Genomic DNA, 16,803 nt, shown 5'->3' with positions numbered 1-16,803 from the left:
TGGATTTCCCTTTGCAGCTCGGGTTTCCGGATGCTCGGAGCCGGATGCTCGGAGCCGCAGCAGGCGTGAGCGTAGCCCTCCCTGGGGCACAGCCCTTCCTGTCTGTGCAAACGCCTGGCTCTCCTCTCACCTCTGCTCCAGCTCTTAAGGGTTTTCCCTAGAGAGGGGGAGGGGAAAGGGTATCAAAAAGGGTATCAGAGGAGGAATTTTGCATTGGCCACAGCAGGCTGGGTGGGAGTTCATCCACTTCCAGCTCCTAGTTCAAAACATTCCACTCGAGAGAGCACGCCAGCTCAGCCTGGCCTGGGAAACAAGGAGTTAAAGTTGCAAAGGAGCAAAAAAAAAAAAATCCCCCAAAGAGATTAAATAAAGCAACTACAGTTGTGTAAGCTTCATATAATTTAATCAGGTTTGCTTTTATTTGTCTCTTTACTCAGAGTGTAACATTAGCTATTGCAAGTGACGGGAAGGAAACGGCACTTGCTCACGCACACTAATCCGCAGCGAGCATCAGCCTGTCGGTACCAGCTCCCTTTCTCTTTAGGTTTTGGCGGGGGGGGGAGGTTTGTTGCTTTGTGCGAATTTAAGCCTGATTAAATATTTAATTCAGAGTTGTTCATTTATTTCTGCTAATGATCAGCAAATTAAACACGGGGGCCCAGGGAGGCAACAAGCATGTGGGGGGCTCAGGCATTGCCGTGCTGCTTGTGACGGTGGTTTCGTGTCCTCCCATGCTCCCTGCCAAGGCTCCAGTGGTCACTGTGGGGCAGGACCCCTTTCCCATCTTATCGAGTTCCTGCTGCTCTACTGAAGGGAGAAAGCTTCTCGTCCCTTGGTCTCCTTTGCCTGCTCTTGGCAGGGGTGGGGATGCGGCACGTCTCCCTCTGCCCACTTTCACTGGTGGGTCTGGTAGGTCTCCAGCTGGCTCTCAGGTCTTCCCATGCTGAGGAGTCAGCTGGCGTCTCTGCACCCCCTGAGTTACCAGCTTCATTGCATCGAGGTCCCTGCGTAGGCTGGAGGGGGGACAGGAGCAGAAAGGGTTTGTCAGTCCCCATCGCCCTTCTGGGGTGCTCTGGGGCTGGTGTCTCTGCTCGCCTGGGTGATGAGGGTGACAGCGGCACCTGAGGGCTCGTATCGCAGAATTGACAAGGACTGGGTGGGAAAAGGGTTTTCTGTCCAGTGGAAGAGAGTATTTTAGAGGGGAGGTTACAACCGCGAGGAATTTCGCTGAACTGAAGAGCGCCAATCCAAAGTTTTGATTGAAGTGAAATGATGTGATGTGTCAAAACCCTGTTCTTCATTTTGAGTTGGTGTTTTGAAATGAAAAGTGTTGTTTTGTCTCCAAATATCGACATGAAATGAAATTTTTCACTTATTCTTCCAATCAGGAAGATGGGGATGGGGGTGTGTGTGTGGGGAAATAATTAAAATTGATGTTTTACCGCAGCAAGGCTTTTATTCAGAGGAAACCATCTTTGCTAATGGGAAAATGTTGTGTTGTAAAAATGTTTGTTTCTCATAAGAAATGTGGTCAGGGCTGACCGGAGCTGGGCTGATGATGGCAGCACAGGGAAGAAAGCATCCCAGCCCAATCCCTGCTGGGTCCTATGTGGTCAAGTATGGCCACAAGTACACCTTCAAATGTCTCAAGAGGAAAGGGAATATTTCAGGCTGTGTCTGGAGTGGGACAGAGCCAGATTTCTGCTATTTGCTTCCCTGTCTGAAATCTAGCCCCCCCCCAAACCAGGCGGCTTTGCTGCTGGCAGAGCTTGGGGTTGTGGCTTTATTTGCTTTCTGTGCAATACTCGAAGCACGTGTTGCAGTGACTTCGTGGGAATTGAGCTGCTTGTTAGCTGAAATTGAAAATTATAATTTGTGTGTGTGTGTTTGGGAGAGAAAGTTTTTGTTTGTTTATGGGAGGGAAGTGCATGTATGCGCCTGCACATGCATGGGAGAGAGTCTTTGTATGGAAGTGTGCATGTGTGTATATATATATATAAACACACACACACACACACACACACACACATATATATGTATACACACACACACACATTGATGCCCTGAGACTGTGTTAACCTGATGCTAAGATATTACAAACTAGATAATACTTCTGGAGGGAACTGAGGCTAATCACCAAAGAGGAAGCCTGGTAGTATGGAGAGAGCAAATCCAGCTCCTTTTTGACCCTTTTTCATCCTTTCCTCTTGGGGGGGATGAGGGTGAATCCAGGGTCTTGTGCAGCCCAGCCACCTTCTTCTCATCGCCCTCCGCTTTGTGCCCATCTCCCAGCTTTGCTCTGTCCTTGCAGGTCCAGGCAAATGTGGAGAAGTCCTTGACCCTCTTCGGGCAGCTCCTGAACAAGAAGCACTTCTTGCTGACCTTCATCCGCACTCTGGAGGCTCAGCGGAGTTTCTCCATGCGGGACCGCGGCAATGTGGCCTCCCTCATCATGACGGCGCTGCAGGGCGAGATGGAGTACGCCACGGGCGTGCTGAAGCAGCTCCTCTCCGACCTTATTGAGAAGAACCTGGAGAGTAAGAACCACCCCAAGCTGCTCTTGCGGAGGTGAGTGACCATCCAAGAGGGTGGAGCTGTGGGACGGTGCCCAGGCTCTCCTGAGTGTGGACACGAGCTGGTGTTCTTTAGAGGATACCATCAGTGATGGCTTTGGTGTTGGCTGTGGTAATGTCAGCACTAGGTCGGTGGTCAAGCATTTCCTTACCTGTCTGCATGCAAGTATGAGAGGGATGTGGGGCCACCTGGACCCAGCTAGCTGAGGAGTTGCCCATGGGATGTTCCCGCTCTGGTTTGGGCCATGCAGGTTCATATTGTCTGGGGAGGAGGGAGCGAGATGCTCGGTGGCTGCTGGCTGCGTAGGCTGGTGCAGGGAGGATGCACGCTGGTGCCAGGCACTGTTGCACATCGCTGCAGCGTTGCTCCTACCTACCTTCCCTTCCCCACATTACCAGGTGGTCCCCCAAGCCCCCCAGCACTTGGGGCAGCTCTCGCCTTGCCTGGTCGCTGCCTTGCTGCCGGCACTCCTGTGTGGGTGCCTCTGTGGGTTCGCAGCAGGTTGGAGTCCTCCTTTCCCCACTGCCTCCTTGGGGCTTGCCAACCTCGCTGGGTACATGGGGGTTTTCCTGGGAAAGCCAAGCGGATTTTCACAAGCTGGGAGTCTCGCCGGGGCCGGGGGGAGCGCGAGCAGGAGGCAGCCTGCCAAGCCCTGCTGTGAGTCTGCCTGGCCCATCAATATTTAACGATAGCTCTGAGCTCTCCTTCATCACGGGTTGATGAATATTGAAAGATACACCAAGTGCTGAACAAAAACAATTAATAAGGTCCACCAGCCCAGCTCGAGGCCCTCCGTGCCGCCTTCTCCCTTTGCACTCTGTGCCGTGCCTCCCCATCTCCGCCTCCACCAGCAGAGATGCAGGGGTGGCTGAGGGCCGCAGGATTGGCATGTCACCAGACAGGCTTGAGAAAACCAGAGCATCTTTCAGACATCAACCAGTGTTTGTGGCATGGCCAGGCTGGATAAAAGTCTGTTGGGTTTTGTGTGCCTGGCCCTGGGGAGACGCCTGGAGTGGACACAGATGTGACCTTATCCATTACATCCCTGCTACCTTCCCTTTGCCAGTCTCTTTAGGCACATTGCTCTCTTAGTCTCTCTGCTTAGTTTATCACATTGCAAGGGAGCCCTTAATTTCTCAAAGCACCTCATTAGCAATGTGCCAGAGATGGGGTGCGGTGCAGACCCGTGGCTGGCGAGGAGAGGGGTGGGTCTTGGAGGCACAACCCCCTGTCCCCCATCCCTGTTCCCTGAGCGTATCCTTAGGCTTTTCCCTTTTTTACTGTTCTTCCATGACACCAGGCTTCACTGAAATATTTAAACTGCATTTCCAGCTCCTGGGTCTCTCAGAGCATCACTAAGCCACTGCCATTGAAGCAAAACTCTGGAATGAAGTAAATCAATAAAATATAAATAAAAGGCAGCGCGGGGAGGCCAGCAGCTGCAGTGGCTGAGCCGTGGGAGCGGCACAGGGACAGAGCCCAGCCCGCGCTGGCGCGGCAAGAGCCAGCAGCCCGAGGACTATGGGTCCCCAGCCACAGAATTTGGGGCTCCATTGCAGGTGGAGCTGTGGGAGGCTTAGGACAGGGGTGAAGTCCCCTGGCCAGTACCTTGCTTGTGCCTCCCTGAGTGATACATAAAGAGACTTTGTTCTTCTGCAGCCGTGGCGTGGAGCGAGCGATGTTGAGGGCTGTTCTTCCTTATCCTCTTGATTAGCCCTGCTCTTGGGTGTGAGAGTGTGCTTACCACCCAGGGCAACTGGATTAACATCCATCTAACTGGGGAGAGCTGTTATTTATTTATTTTGTTATTGGATAATCCCCCCGTTGCTGTGGCATCTGGCTCTATCGCGGATAAAGACAAACGGACGCCGGGTGGTAGCACTTCAACTGAGTGTTACAGGCTTGTCAGCGAAGGACCTGGTCTGGGACTGGCGTGGATGCCTGCTGAATAGCGTCAATCTACCCCTTCCCTTGGCTTTCTCCCTCTGTCCCTTTCCGTCTCTCTCTTTTCCTTCCCCTGGATGGATTAGTGTCTCCTAACAGGGCACAGAAAGGCTTCCCTCCTCTGGAGGCTCAAGTATTACTGTCCCCTAATGGTTTAAGGAGAGCTGTGCTATTCCTTGGAGGGCAAAAAAGGCTAAGCCCCATTAGCACAAGAGAAAGCCTTGCATGGGACCATACGACCCTGAGTCAGCTTGAATAAACTCTGGGAAAGTGGATTTCCTACCCCAGCCATCTGGCTCCTGTCCCATCTTCCAGGTATGGCATTGCCATTGGGCAGTGCATGGCGTTGGGCAGTGGGACTCTTCATCGTGGTGCTGCGGTTTGGGTTCCTTCTGGGCTTTGTCTCTTGAGTCAACCCGTTTGTGCCCGTTCCCCTGGTGTAGCAGGATTGCAGCCACGTCCCTGAGGTTATTAGCATTGCTTGTGCTTTCAGGGGCATCTGTTGCTGCAAGTGGCTGATCTGATGATTAATGGGTGGATAAGCTGAAGAAGCCTAACCGGAGAGGGTCGGGGGGCTGGCTGGCATTTTTACTTTAAAGGGAGTGAAAGCGATTTTAAAAATCATGGGCGTGTTAAGGGGAATTTTAATCTTATGGCAGTGAGACCAGCAGAGACAGGTGTGTTAAGCTGCCCTTGTAGGGCTGTGCCATTCACCTGGATCCTCTGTCACCCCCAGCTCCCTCCATGCCAGGCTGTCCCTCTCCTCTGCTGGTGCGGCACATCCCGTCTGCAGTGCCACCACCCTGAGGTCCCCACGTCCTATTAGGACCCACCACGTCTCTCACCCATCCTGCAAGATCCCACTCTCCCTCTTGTGCACACATTGCATGGTGGTGGTCCCAAACAGACACAGGAGACCTTTCCTGCCATGCCGCTTTGGAGCATGTTGCCATCTGGATTTGAACCATGCTTTAGGAAACCAGGGGCAATTTATAGGTTTTCTCAAGGCAGTTTTGGCTGCTTCCTTCAACTACATCTCTAAAAGCTGAGAGGCATGGCTCCATTTTTTAACTCCTTTTTGAGCAGGTGGTTGCAGCATCGCTCACTGCAAACTCCTGCATCTGAGGAGACACACAGAGACCCAGGATTTCTAACATGCAGGTGGGGAAGGGTTAAATCCCAAGCCTGGCACAGCGTCTTTGCACAGTCTTTCAAAGGTACATGGAAAACAGCTTGAGCTTCCAACCACTGCTCTTACTTCTTCCTCCTTTAATCCCCTTGTTTTTGGCTGAATTAGTACTGGGGATAAGTTTGACCAAAACCATATTGAGATCAAAGTCTCCAGACCTAAATCCAGCAGTGGCTTTAACCAAGGCCATGTGCCAGTGGACTGGTGCCCTCTCTGCATTGCAGGGCTCTGCACCCCTACCCAAGAGCCTCTCAGATCCAGGCCCAAGGGCAGGGGCACAGAGAGAAGCGAGGGTGCAGAGCATGGCCTCCTAAAGCTTCACCATCACCACCACTGAGTGCCAGGAACCAGGTGTCCTCTTCTCCAGAAGTTCTTCTGAACAGACCTTGCTCAGGCTGCTGGGGAAAACTCTCTTTATCCCTCCAGTGTTGGTGGTGATTGTCCTCTTGCTCTGCTGCGGTTCCTGGGCTTTGGGGCTGTAGAGATCAAGGGCTACGTTGGGTGTTGTTGGGAAGTCCCATGTCACCCAGTAGCAGTGGGTCTGTGTCAGGGCAGTAGCGGTGTTGAGTGCCTTGCAGGAGCAGAAGTGGGAGCAGCAGCTCCCAGGTGAGGAGAGGGGCTCCCAGCTAGAGCTGACACTCGGCAACGTGGGAGGAGGAGCTCCTGTCATGGGAATGTGGGTCAGGATCTGACTTTGCTTTGCAACCTCAGCTCTTCCTTTCAGCTTGTGCTTTAACTGGGCAGCTTGAGGTAGGTTTGGTGACATTTTACCTGGCTTCAGTGTCTCATACAATCCTCCTGTGGAAGGAGCTGTCTGGTTCCAATGGGATGTGATGGAAGAAACAAACTTTATTTAAGTAGGAGGTACCAGGGAGAAGCAGAAAGTTGGTCATCCCCTGGGTGAGACTCCCCATGGGACAAGGTTGTGCTCGGCTCCCTTCAGTTCTCCAAATATGCCAGAGACCAATTTGCTTCTCCCTCCTGGGGGGGGTCCTGTGGCTCAGCCTTGCAGATGGGCAGGCTTTTCGCTAGAGCTTTTGCTGTCTGCTTGCACCCCTTTGCTTTGAGGCTCCTGCCTTTCCAGATGTGACCTTTTAAAACCAAAAATAATTTAGCCACAGTACAAGGCTGAGGTGGCCATGGATGAGATCAGAGACCTTTAATATCCTCTTCTGACAGCTTTGCTCTCTGCCTTCCCTACAGAACAGAGTCGGTGGCAGAGAAGATGCTGACGAATTGGTTCACGTTTCTGCTGTACAAGTTTCTGAAGGTGAGTTTGGGAAGGGTTGGTGACCCTGCATAGGGGGGGAGGTGGTTCCTGCCCCACCAGGACGGGCAGTGTGGTACCCAGAGCCTGGGCTGACGTGCTCCTGCACGCTGCTGCTCCCTCCTGGAGCAGAGATCACTTCCCAGGCCTCTGTCCCCATCCTGTGTTTCTGAGATGTGATTAGTGATTCTGGGTCTCCTTTTGAGGAAAGAGCTGAGACTGAGAAATGAAATCCAGACTGGGATTGTTTAATGAGTAGTGGGTTTGAGATGTTCATAAAAATGATGCCTGGAGAAAGGATAAATCTGAAGCAACTCAGCTGAGTCTTGAATCCCTTTGGAGTGGTCCCCATTCCTCCCTCCTTGCCTCCACTTCTGTAATTTGGGAGGAAAAAGCCCCGGGAGCGTGTCCTTCTGTCGGCATCACTGTACTCAGAGGATATTTCTGTCTGTCTGAACTGTAGTTTGATTTGCTGCACTCTACACATAACGCTGCTGCTTTTCCTTCATCTCTTTGACGCTGAGGCTCCTTGGTAGGGGAATCGTTTCTGCCAGGCATCTCCACTTCTGCTGCTGCTTCCTCCCCTCCAAAAGGTGCCCCGGTGTGGGGATGGGCACCCTGTGGGGCCTGTTGGTAGCCAAGGATGCAACAACACAACGCATGGAGGGTGCAAATGATGTTGGACCTCCTCGTGCCTCTGCCTACATTGTCGAGCCCATTAGCTTGAATTCGCCTTTTTCCCAATTTCATCAAGGGTAGCAGAAGAGGATGCCAAAGTGTAAGGGCTGCTTTTACTACTGGTTCACCCAACCCATATCAAGAATGTTTATCCCATCAGCACCAGTGCTTCCACCTGGTAGAGCGGGTTACACAGCTGCAGCTCCAGCCCATGGACTGCTGGCTTGGTCCTGCTGCTGCTTCGGGATGACTCTGCTGGGGTGACCAGCATCTCTGGTCCCACCGCGGGTTTGTCAGCCAGCAGAGCCATTTCTTGGGATCCTGCCTGGCGTCAGTGCAGCGAGGCTGGGTGGCACACAGCCGTTTTTGTGGGATTTCATCCCTCATTAAGATAAAGAGGGTTTGAACCATTTCCAGCCAAGAGATGAGAGCAAGCAGGAGTCTGTGCAGAACTCAAGTGATCGTCAACGAGAGGTGATTTATAATATCACTTACATGCACTTGGCTTTTTGCCTCCATCAAGGGATAGCCTGCATCTATAAAAATGTAGCTGTAGCATGCGGCGCAGATTGCTTTCCAGGGGTGGGAGAGGGGAAAAGCTGTGCTGGTCGCAGGGAGATGTCAAACCTCCCGCTGCCACTTCGTGCTGGGGCTTTGCTCAGTGGGGCCACCCTCCATCCCTGCAGTGGCAGTGCCCAGTGGGATCAGGCAGGACACTGACAGATGGCTCTTTGGGCTCCGTGGGGTTGGTGGGACTAGCAGGAGTAGCTCTCACTGTGGATAAACTCCCTCAAGGCTCCTTGAAGTGTTTTGGCTGAGCAAAAAGTGCAGCGCACAGCCTTCGAATGCCCACAGCGGTGTTCGGGGACATTGCTTTTGTGTGCGTGACTCAATGCCCTTGGCCAGTTCCTGGCTGGGCTGGTACATGTGGGTGGGTGATAGGGGCATGTTCACCTTGCTCAGAAGCTGTGGGGCAGGTCTGAGGATAAACAGTAGCAGGAGAGAGAGGCATGGGGATGGGACCAGGGCAGTGCTTTTTTATAAAGTACTTGGCTACACCATGGCTTTGTTGGGTGAAAATGCTTCCAGTCTCTGGGTGGTAGCAGCAGGAGGGAGAAGTCTGATCTAGATGCAGCATTACAGGAGGAGCCTATGTGGAGGGTCTGGATAAACCTGCTGGCTGTGAGATTTGTGGCGCTGGGGATCGTCTCCCTGTGAAAGTGGTTGACACTCCATCACTGGAGTCGTGTGAGTTAGACTGGAAAAGAGAGAATTGAGGATGTGCTTATGGCCTCTCCTGAGTCAGTCCCACCAGAGGAGACCCGTGGGGCCGTTTCCACCTGTCTCCCGTCAGTGAAGATCAAGGGTGGCACCAAAAGCAGGAGAAATCCATGGAGTAGCTGGAGAGGTATCACAGCAGGCAGTTTGCCAGCAGGGAAACTGCACCAAACAGTGGTAATTGTGCATGTAAATGAGGCGGGCGGACGTGTGCCCAGCTGCCAGATCGGCTCTCAACAACCCTGCCCCGAGCAGGGCCGGGCGCTCGGCGTCACGCAGCTGTGATGTGCTGGGGTGAGGGCTGGGGACAGGACAGCCCCTCCTGCTCAGGGCCAGCAGTGTGGGGAGCCAGCGAGAGCTGGCGCTTTCACAGGGACCCTGTGGTAGCATTTATCAGAGTCTTAATGAGACACCCTGGGGAAAGGGAGAAGAGGGATAAATCGAGACAAGTGCTGAAAAATGCACGATATTAGGTGCCTGATGAGCTAGATCTAGTCAATAAGACAGTTTGAGCGTTAGCTGGCTCGCCTCAGCCTGCTCCCACCATACCGATGTGTGCGTGCACAACGGTGTTTGCAGCTGCCCTCCTCTGGCTTGGCTGGCACGAGAGCCCCCAAAGTCCCCCTTACTCAGACCCCCAGCAGTGATCAAACTGCGTCGGGGCTAGCAATGTGGGCACGTCTGCATCTGGGGGACCGGCTGCCCTCCATCAACCTGTGGGGCCGCCCGGCCCCATCTCAGCGGTCCCCTCCTCTATTTCACCCAAAGGAAATCATCTCAGGGCAACTGCCCAGTGCTGGTTTCTGTGGTCCCGGTTCATTTTGTTGGGGATGAGCCCTAAACCATCCTCATCTGTTGTGGCTCAGTGAGCTGTGACCCACGGCAGCATCTCAGCCCCAGTCCTCAAGAGCCGGTGGGAACGGTGAGGTTGGGAGTGATGTTTTGGATTCTAACGGTAGGACCCATGTTTGGAGCAGGTGGGGAAGCTGCAATGTGGACGATGTGCAGTCAGGGGGACAGGGCAGAGGGGCTTGTTTCAGTTGACATTAGGGTGCCCGACAGGTCAGAAGGAGACCAGGATCCTGGGGCACACAGGGTCCCCCAGAAGCCTGCAATGGTGCTGGAGGAGTGATGGACCACTGATGCCTCTGTCCCTCGGGGAGGCCATAGGGCCAGCTCTAATCCATGCATCCAAAAAGAGATTTATTCCACATGAGCCTGGCTGACACCCAAGGAGCGGAGGTGATGCTGTGGTGCCTGGAGTGCAACCAGGCTGCCAGTGTGGGAAGGGCAGAACCAACCTCTCCCGATGGGGATCCCCAGAGGTGGGCGCAGCGCTGCAGACGGGGGGACAGCAACCATCCCTCACCAAAGAGGGGAAATCCGTGGGCTGAGACAGGAGCAGCCGTGCCAGATGTGAGCAGCAGTCCCGCTCCAAGCTATCTGCCCTCCACACCACTTCTGCAGACTTGCAAGTTTTATGAGGATTTTTTACAAGCAACCAAAAGGAGCAACTCTGCTCTTTCCACTGTGGCTGGAGAGCTGGGCTTGGGGTGTCGTGGGAGCCCCTGGGGGCTCACTGCTCTGTGGCCAGCCTGGCACCCTGCCCTTGCTGGGCAGCCGGTAACGCACAGCGTAGCACCCACCTTGGGTCTCTCACTTTTCCAAGCTGACTTAATGAAGCCAAGTTTGCAAATGAAACATAATTTCAAAGACATGCGTGTTGTCGGAAGGTCTGGGGATGATGTATGCCTGTTCCTGCTCGTTAGCAGCTGTCTCTTTAATTACCACAGATGCTAACGAGATGCTAACAGCATATGGTGACAGGGAGAGCAGCCGCACTTTGCACCAAAGTACAATTTATTTGTGAGGCGGCCGAGAGGGAGGGGCTAGGGCTGGTGGGGTAAAATCTGCTGGGACTTCTCCCCATCCTCTCTGCTCCCATCATAGCCTTTTTTCTCCCTCAAGACTAACGCCTGTATCGGGAAGGGCTTATTTGGATGCAGTTCAGGGGAGAGGTTTGGGCCCTGGCTGATAAAGGGGTGTCCACTTCCAGGCGCCCATCTCATGGCTGGGTGGTGCCTCCAACCTTGGCGGGTCCTTTGCTGTTCCTGGGTCACTGCATCTAAGCATCTTCAGGGGAAGCATCTGGTCCAGTTTCCCTCTCCCTTCCTCCCACCTATGAGGTGGATGCTGATGTGGCTCTGGCTGGTGGCTAAAGGTGGCTCTGACTATAGGGGTTTGGCAGCAGGGACCTGTAGGTGGCAAATGGTTTAACTGCAGGAAACCTCATTGTCTGGTCTCCTCCCTCCATCAGCTGGAGACTCAGGGTAGGGTTGTCAGTGAGTTGCTCTCTTGCTTTTCCTTCCCAGGGGATCTGGCTGGCTGTGCCCAGCTGTCATATGGAGAAACCTCCTTTGACCTTCTCTCATGTGAGCCCGGGCTCCTGGCAGATGCCAGAACTGCACCGTGATACCTGGGCAAAAGCCCCCTGGCTGTCCCACTGCAGTGTGCCCTTTCCAGTCCTCAGGTGCTTCTCTTGGCTGGGACAGCTCAAAATACAGGCTATATCCCATACACAAAGTCCCCAGACCCAACTTGCTCTTCACTAGCCCTGAATTTAACCTTTTTAGCTCATTTTTGTCCTGTAGAATGAGCAAAATTCACCAGGGGGAGTATCTGGAAACTCTGGGAAGCTGAGGCTAGGGGTTGATAGGCAAGGGAACAACCTCTAGCATGCGTGGAAGGAGAGAATGCGTTCCTCCATGGGATGCATTTTACCATGTGCCCCCTTCCTTGCAGTCTTGAGCAAGGGCTGGAGAGTCTTTATAAAGCCATGTATGGGGCTCGATGCTGCAGGGCCACAGCAGGCTCCTGACACGGTGGTGGTTCTTGAAAGGCAAAGCAGTGCCTGGCACCTTCTCACCCCTCTCTCTCCCTCTCCTCCATCCCCTGTCCCACAGGAGTGTGCTGGGGAACCTCTCTTCATGCTCTACTGTGCCATCAAGCAGCAGATGGAGAAGGGACCTATTGATGCCATCACAGGAGAGGCTCGCTACTCCCTCAGTGAAGACAAGCTTATCCGGCAGCAGATTGACTACAAAATGCTGGTTAGTGCAAGCCTCACTGGTACTGGTGCTTGCCAGGACTTCTAGGTCCAGCTATTTAAGAAGATCTTGGAGGCACCCAGAGTACTTTGTGGAGAGTGTTTTGTCTCTTGTTCTTCTCTCCAGCATCCCTGGGGTACCTCTTGCTCTGTCTGTGTGGTGCCCATCTCAGCTAGAGTCAGAAATGGGGCCTTTGCATGACAAGGTTTGCTCTTGCCATGGAGCTGAGAAAGCCAAACGTGAAGTGAATCCCCCTCCAAGCCTTTCCCAGCAAACCCCATGGCCCTGACAGATACGGGGCCAGAGATACTGTTGAGCAAATGCTACCTGGAGCAGCCAGTGGCTCATGTCGGGTGGAGATCAAAATTAGAGCCTTGAGATTACTGGAGGGGATGGAGAGATACTTCTCTTCCTCCATATGAGCCATGTCCTCTGACCAGCTGGATGATAAGCCAGGCCTTACCCCTGGCTGAGCCTGCAGCTGGTTCTTCACCACCTTGATCTCCACCAGGGTGGGATTGGGAGGGGAATGGAGCGTGCCTGGGCATTTCTCAGGCTAGACAGGTTTTGGTGAGTTTGAGGTTTTGTTGGCCCAGGATTCCTTCACTGACACTGTGCTGCCTTTCTGGGAATAGTTGGAGATTTGAGGGTGGCGGGGAGAAAGGGGGAGCAAGAATGTTCCATGTGGCTGCAACTCTGCAGCAGCCCAGGCGGTGAGATGATGTGGCCTGTAGACAGCTGTCACCCTGTGTCCTTAGACCTGCCTTTGAAGCCAGTGTGTTGCAACCTCTCACTCGAGTCTTTCTGCCCCCCTGTGCTGTGCAGACCCTCAACTGTGTGAATCCCGAGAATGAGAACGCCCCAGAGATACCTGTCAAGGTGCTGAACTGTGACACCATCACACAGGTGAAAGAGAAGCTGCTGGATGCTGTCTACAAGGGGGTGCCCTATTCCCAGCGACCCAAAGCTGGAGACATGGACCTGGGTAAGAGAGAGGGCAGGCACTTCTCTGTGGGGAGCAGGGGTGGGGCTAAGAGCAGAAGTGCCAAAAAACCTGTTCAAGGCAGGAAAATACGCATCTTCTACAGGAGAGGGGACCTGTCAGGACCAGAGCATTTGTGCTTGTCCAGTCTACTTTTGCTGTGCTGGTGGCACTGACTGTGTGTGAGTCACACACCCCTGGCATGAGAGTATGGATCCTACCAGGAGAGAGGAGCCTCCTTGGCTCTGGCCATGGCTTGGATTGCAGGCTTGAGGTGGCTGAGCTCTAAGGAGGCCAGCAATTGTTGAGAACAGCATTAATAGTCCCGTTCTTAAAGGAGGGGCAGGAGAATAAAGAGGAGAGATGCACAGTCACCAGGGTCAAATCAATGCTGTCTTTCCTTGAGTGCTTAGAAACACCCAACACCATATTGATAGTCATCAGTCCTGGGGTTCAGAAGGTGGTGGGAGGGCTCTTCTGTTGATGCCCAGACTGTGCTCCTAGCCTTGCCCTGGCTTTGTGCTCCTATTGCCCCTAACCATGAGCTCTTCTCCCTCACGGGGACAGAATGGCGGCAGGGCAGGATGGCCCGGATCATACTGCAGGATGAAGATGTCACCACAAAGATCGACAATGACTGGAAGAGGCTAAACACCCTGGCTCACTACCAGGTAAGGCTGCCCGTCGTGGAGAGCACTCAGCAGTCAACTGACTGAGCATCTCTTCTCCCTCCTCAGCTTGGTCAGGGCCTGGGCTCAGCTCTCCAGACCGTGCTGCTCATGCAGGGGCATGGCCAGGAGGTCTGCAGTCACTTTCTTGCCTGGCCCCCATGTTTGTGGTCCTTCCATTCAAGGAAGCACTAAATGGGGCATCTCCAGGACTCACAGAGGCTGTTTCCTGCTCTGACCTTGCTTTGCTATTTTCATGCCAAGGTTTCTGGTGCTGTTCCTGTTCTGACCCTTTCCCCTGAGCTGTCGTGGAGGTAGATATGTAGGTCTCCTTTGTTGGAGATGGATGTCCCTGGGGTGGGGTGCAGTGTAGCTTCATCCCTCCTGGGCTGGTCTCTCCCTTCTGTGGGGCTGTTCCTCCTGTGCCTCTCTGGTATCGCAGCCTGCTCATGCCATCTCTGCCCCCAGGTGACGGATGGCTCCTCGGTAGCCCTGGTGCCCAAGCAGAACTCGGCATACAACATCTCCAACTCTTCCACCTTCACCAAGTCCCTCAGCAGATATGGTGAGCGCGCAGGGGCATCCTCCGCTGTGCTGGCAGGGGAGGCGGCGCTGGGCTGGGCTTGCAGACCAAGGCACAGGGCAGGTGATTGTCACTGTGGCTCACATCAACAAGGTCCTCCAAACCCCCAGCTCTCCTGCACCATGCTGTTTATTCTGGTGTTGGAGAGGGAGCAGATGCCCTCAGAGCCATCTCTCTTTGCAACATGTCAGACTCAAGGGAGAAAGGCACGTGTCAGATGGCTGCTGCTAAGGGATCAGCTCCCTTTTATTCCCCTGAAAGCTAATTAAAATAGTCACAGAGGCACTTTGCACTTAAATGAGCAGAGTGGAGGACTGCAGCGAACATGCTGGCAAGTGTACATCAGCCTTGGTTTGGAGGGGAATAGTGTGGTCCACTCAGGCTGGCACAGGAGGCATCTGTGATCCTGGCACCTGCATGCTGGGCGCCAGTCAGACCTCTGCAGAAACCCTTCCACGGTGGTCCTGGCTCCTGTACATCAGCCAGGCTTGAACATAGCCCAGCAGGCTGTGAGGATGGTCCCAGCAGAGCTCCCAACCCACAGTGACTGCAGAGGCTGGGTCCCAAAGCTCCCATTTCACGGCCGTGTTGTGTCCTGAAGCCGCAGTGAGGGAGGGGGGTACGGAGGGGCTGGTGGCGAGGTGGAGGCGGGCAGGGTGCGAACGTCCTCCTCTGCTTGGTGCTTGCAGAGAGCATGCTGCGGACAGCCAGCAGCCCCGACAGCCTGCGCTCGCGGACCCCCATGATCACCCCCGACCTGGAGAGCGGCACCAAGCTCTGGCACCTGGTGAAAAACCACGACCACATGGACCAGCGGGAGGGCGACCGGGGCAGCAAGATGGTCTCCGAAATCTACCTGACCCGCCTGTTAGCCACCAAGGTATGGCCCAGAGACGCAGAGCTGCCACCTGGCTTTTAAAATCTGAGTGGGGAAGGGTTAGTGACTTGCGTTGTCCAAAAGTGGTAAGCACTGCTTTTTTGTTAGCCTTCTGCTTCAGCACAGGAGGAGCTACTCTCTTGGTCTCTTTTCTGAGCGGGAGATGATGTTTTTTTGTGTCAAAACCCTCAGTGAATATCCTTTGAGTGGATTTTCCCATTTGCTTTTTGCACCCTTTGGCATTTTTACTCTTCCCTGTATCCTTGAGCAGCTTCTGGACTGCAAAGCAGGGATGCCCTGGGGCGGGTACCTCATCCCCTTTGGTGTTTGGGATAAAGCTACAAAATCAGTGCTGTTGGAAGGGTAATTACCTGGGGCATTTGGCATCACAGCGGGTTCCCCTTCCCTCAGCATGTACAAAACCTCTAGCGCTGAGCGGGTGCTGTGTGTCTGAGATGTCCCTAGAGAGGAACGGGGAGCTGTGCTGAGATACTGGCTCAGGATTGCAGAGACGGGGCTCAGCCCGTGACTTGGCTCCCTGCCTCGTGGGACCAGGGCTTGTTCAGCCATGTCTGTCATCAGGTCTTGGGTACCTTAATAGGACCCAGAAAATACCGTGATGTGACATAGATTCACTTGGTTTTTGCTCTATATGGTCTTTTTATTTTATGCTTTTAGTGTGCCAGATCATGCAGTGAAGGAGATATCCCATCACCGCTGTGTCTGTTTCCCAGTATAAACCACTGAGAACCGGTAGGGTTACACAGGCTGTACTGTGCTTTTCTTCCAGGTGGTAGGAATAGAAGTGAAATTGGTTTAAAGGCCGACCTTTAGTTAAAGGCTCATCTCTCTGCCGGTGCTGGGCACTGCTGAGCCACCCTTCTCTCTTCCTCCCCTTCAGGGCACCCTGCAGAAGTTTGTGGATGACCTGTTTGAGACCATCTTCAGCACAGCACATCGTGGGAGCGCACTGCCCCTCGCCATCAAATACATGTTTGATTTCCTGGATGAACAAGCTGATAAGCATCAGATCAATGATTACGATGTCAGGCACACCTGGAAGAGTAACTGGTAATGGAGAGGGACTAAGGATATCACAGCTAACGATACTTCCAACCCCTCCCACAGGGAGCAAAAATATGTCCCTGGAAATGATCCAGGACAAGAGAGGCCCATATCTCTGTATTTCGGGTGTGGGTAAATCCTTTGCGTGCTTTTCTGCAGCAGAAAAAAATCTCAGGAATGCAGCGCTCCCTCAGCCCTTCCAGCCCCGAATCCCAGACACCACACTCCCCCTGACGGCTGGAGTCAGCCCAGGGCCGTGGTGGCTCTGTTCCCATCTCACCTTGAGCAAAGGCAGCTCAGGCTTCTCCGTCCTCTGGGCTCCTCCAGAGATGCCAGCCCCAATTCTCGTCTTGACTGTCCTAAAGGTGTTTCCATGCTCCCTCCCATCGCTCAGCCAAGCATGCCCTAACAAAGTCAGCGTAAAGCCGTGTATGCATCCTCCGTAAGCTCTCCTGCAGAGCCAGCGCATGGACTCTGCTAATCGTTCCCTGAAAAGCGGGGCGGAGTGGCTGATGAGACCTCGGTAAGCGTGGTGTGGGGGCCAGGGCTTGAGCAGGCTTTGGCTCCTGCTCCAAAGCCACCCACACCCCT

The 16,803-nt window shown here is 53.8% G+C and overlaps 1 protein-coding gene across 1 annotated transcript in view; it reads left to right on the top strand.

The window, feature by feature from the left end:
• PLXNA1 (plexin A1) overlaps positions 1 to 16,803 on the top strand; it is a 109,596-nt gene that overhangs the window by 83,502 nt on the left and 9,291 nt on the right. The window contains exons 21-28 of the mRNA XM_009639304.1: positions 2,312 to 2,568; positions 6,911 to 6,977; positions 11,894 to 12,040; positions 12,863 to 13,022; positions 13,587 to 13,690; positions 14,156 to 14,252; positions 14,960 to 15,150; positions 16,049 to 16,218. Of these exons, the coding sequence (XP_009637599.1) occupies positions 2,312 to 2,568; positions 6,911 to 6,977; positions 11,894 to 12,040; positions 12,863 to 13,022; positions 13,587 to 13,690; positions 14,156 to 14,252; positions 14,960 to 15,150; positions 16,049 to 16,218 (1,193 nt within the window). The remainder of the gene's footprint in view (positions 1 to 2,311; positions 2,569 to 6,910; positions 6,978 to 11,893; positions 12,041 to 12,862; positions 13,023 to 13,586; positions 13,691 to 14,155; positions 14,253 to 14,959; positions 15,151 to 16,048; positions 16,219 to 16,803) is intronic.

This window comes from Egretta garzetta, unplaced genomic scaffold (assembly GCF_000687185.1).
Source record: "Egretta garzetta isolate BGI_Z169 unplaced genomic scaffold, ASM68718v1 scaffold215, whole genome shotgun sequence".
In the NCBI taxonomy this organism is placed as follows: Eukaryota; Metazoa; Chordata; class Aves; order Pelecaniformes; family Ardeidae; genus Egretta; species Egretta garzetta.
This window is presented reverse-complemented; position numbering and strand designations above follow the sequence as displayed.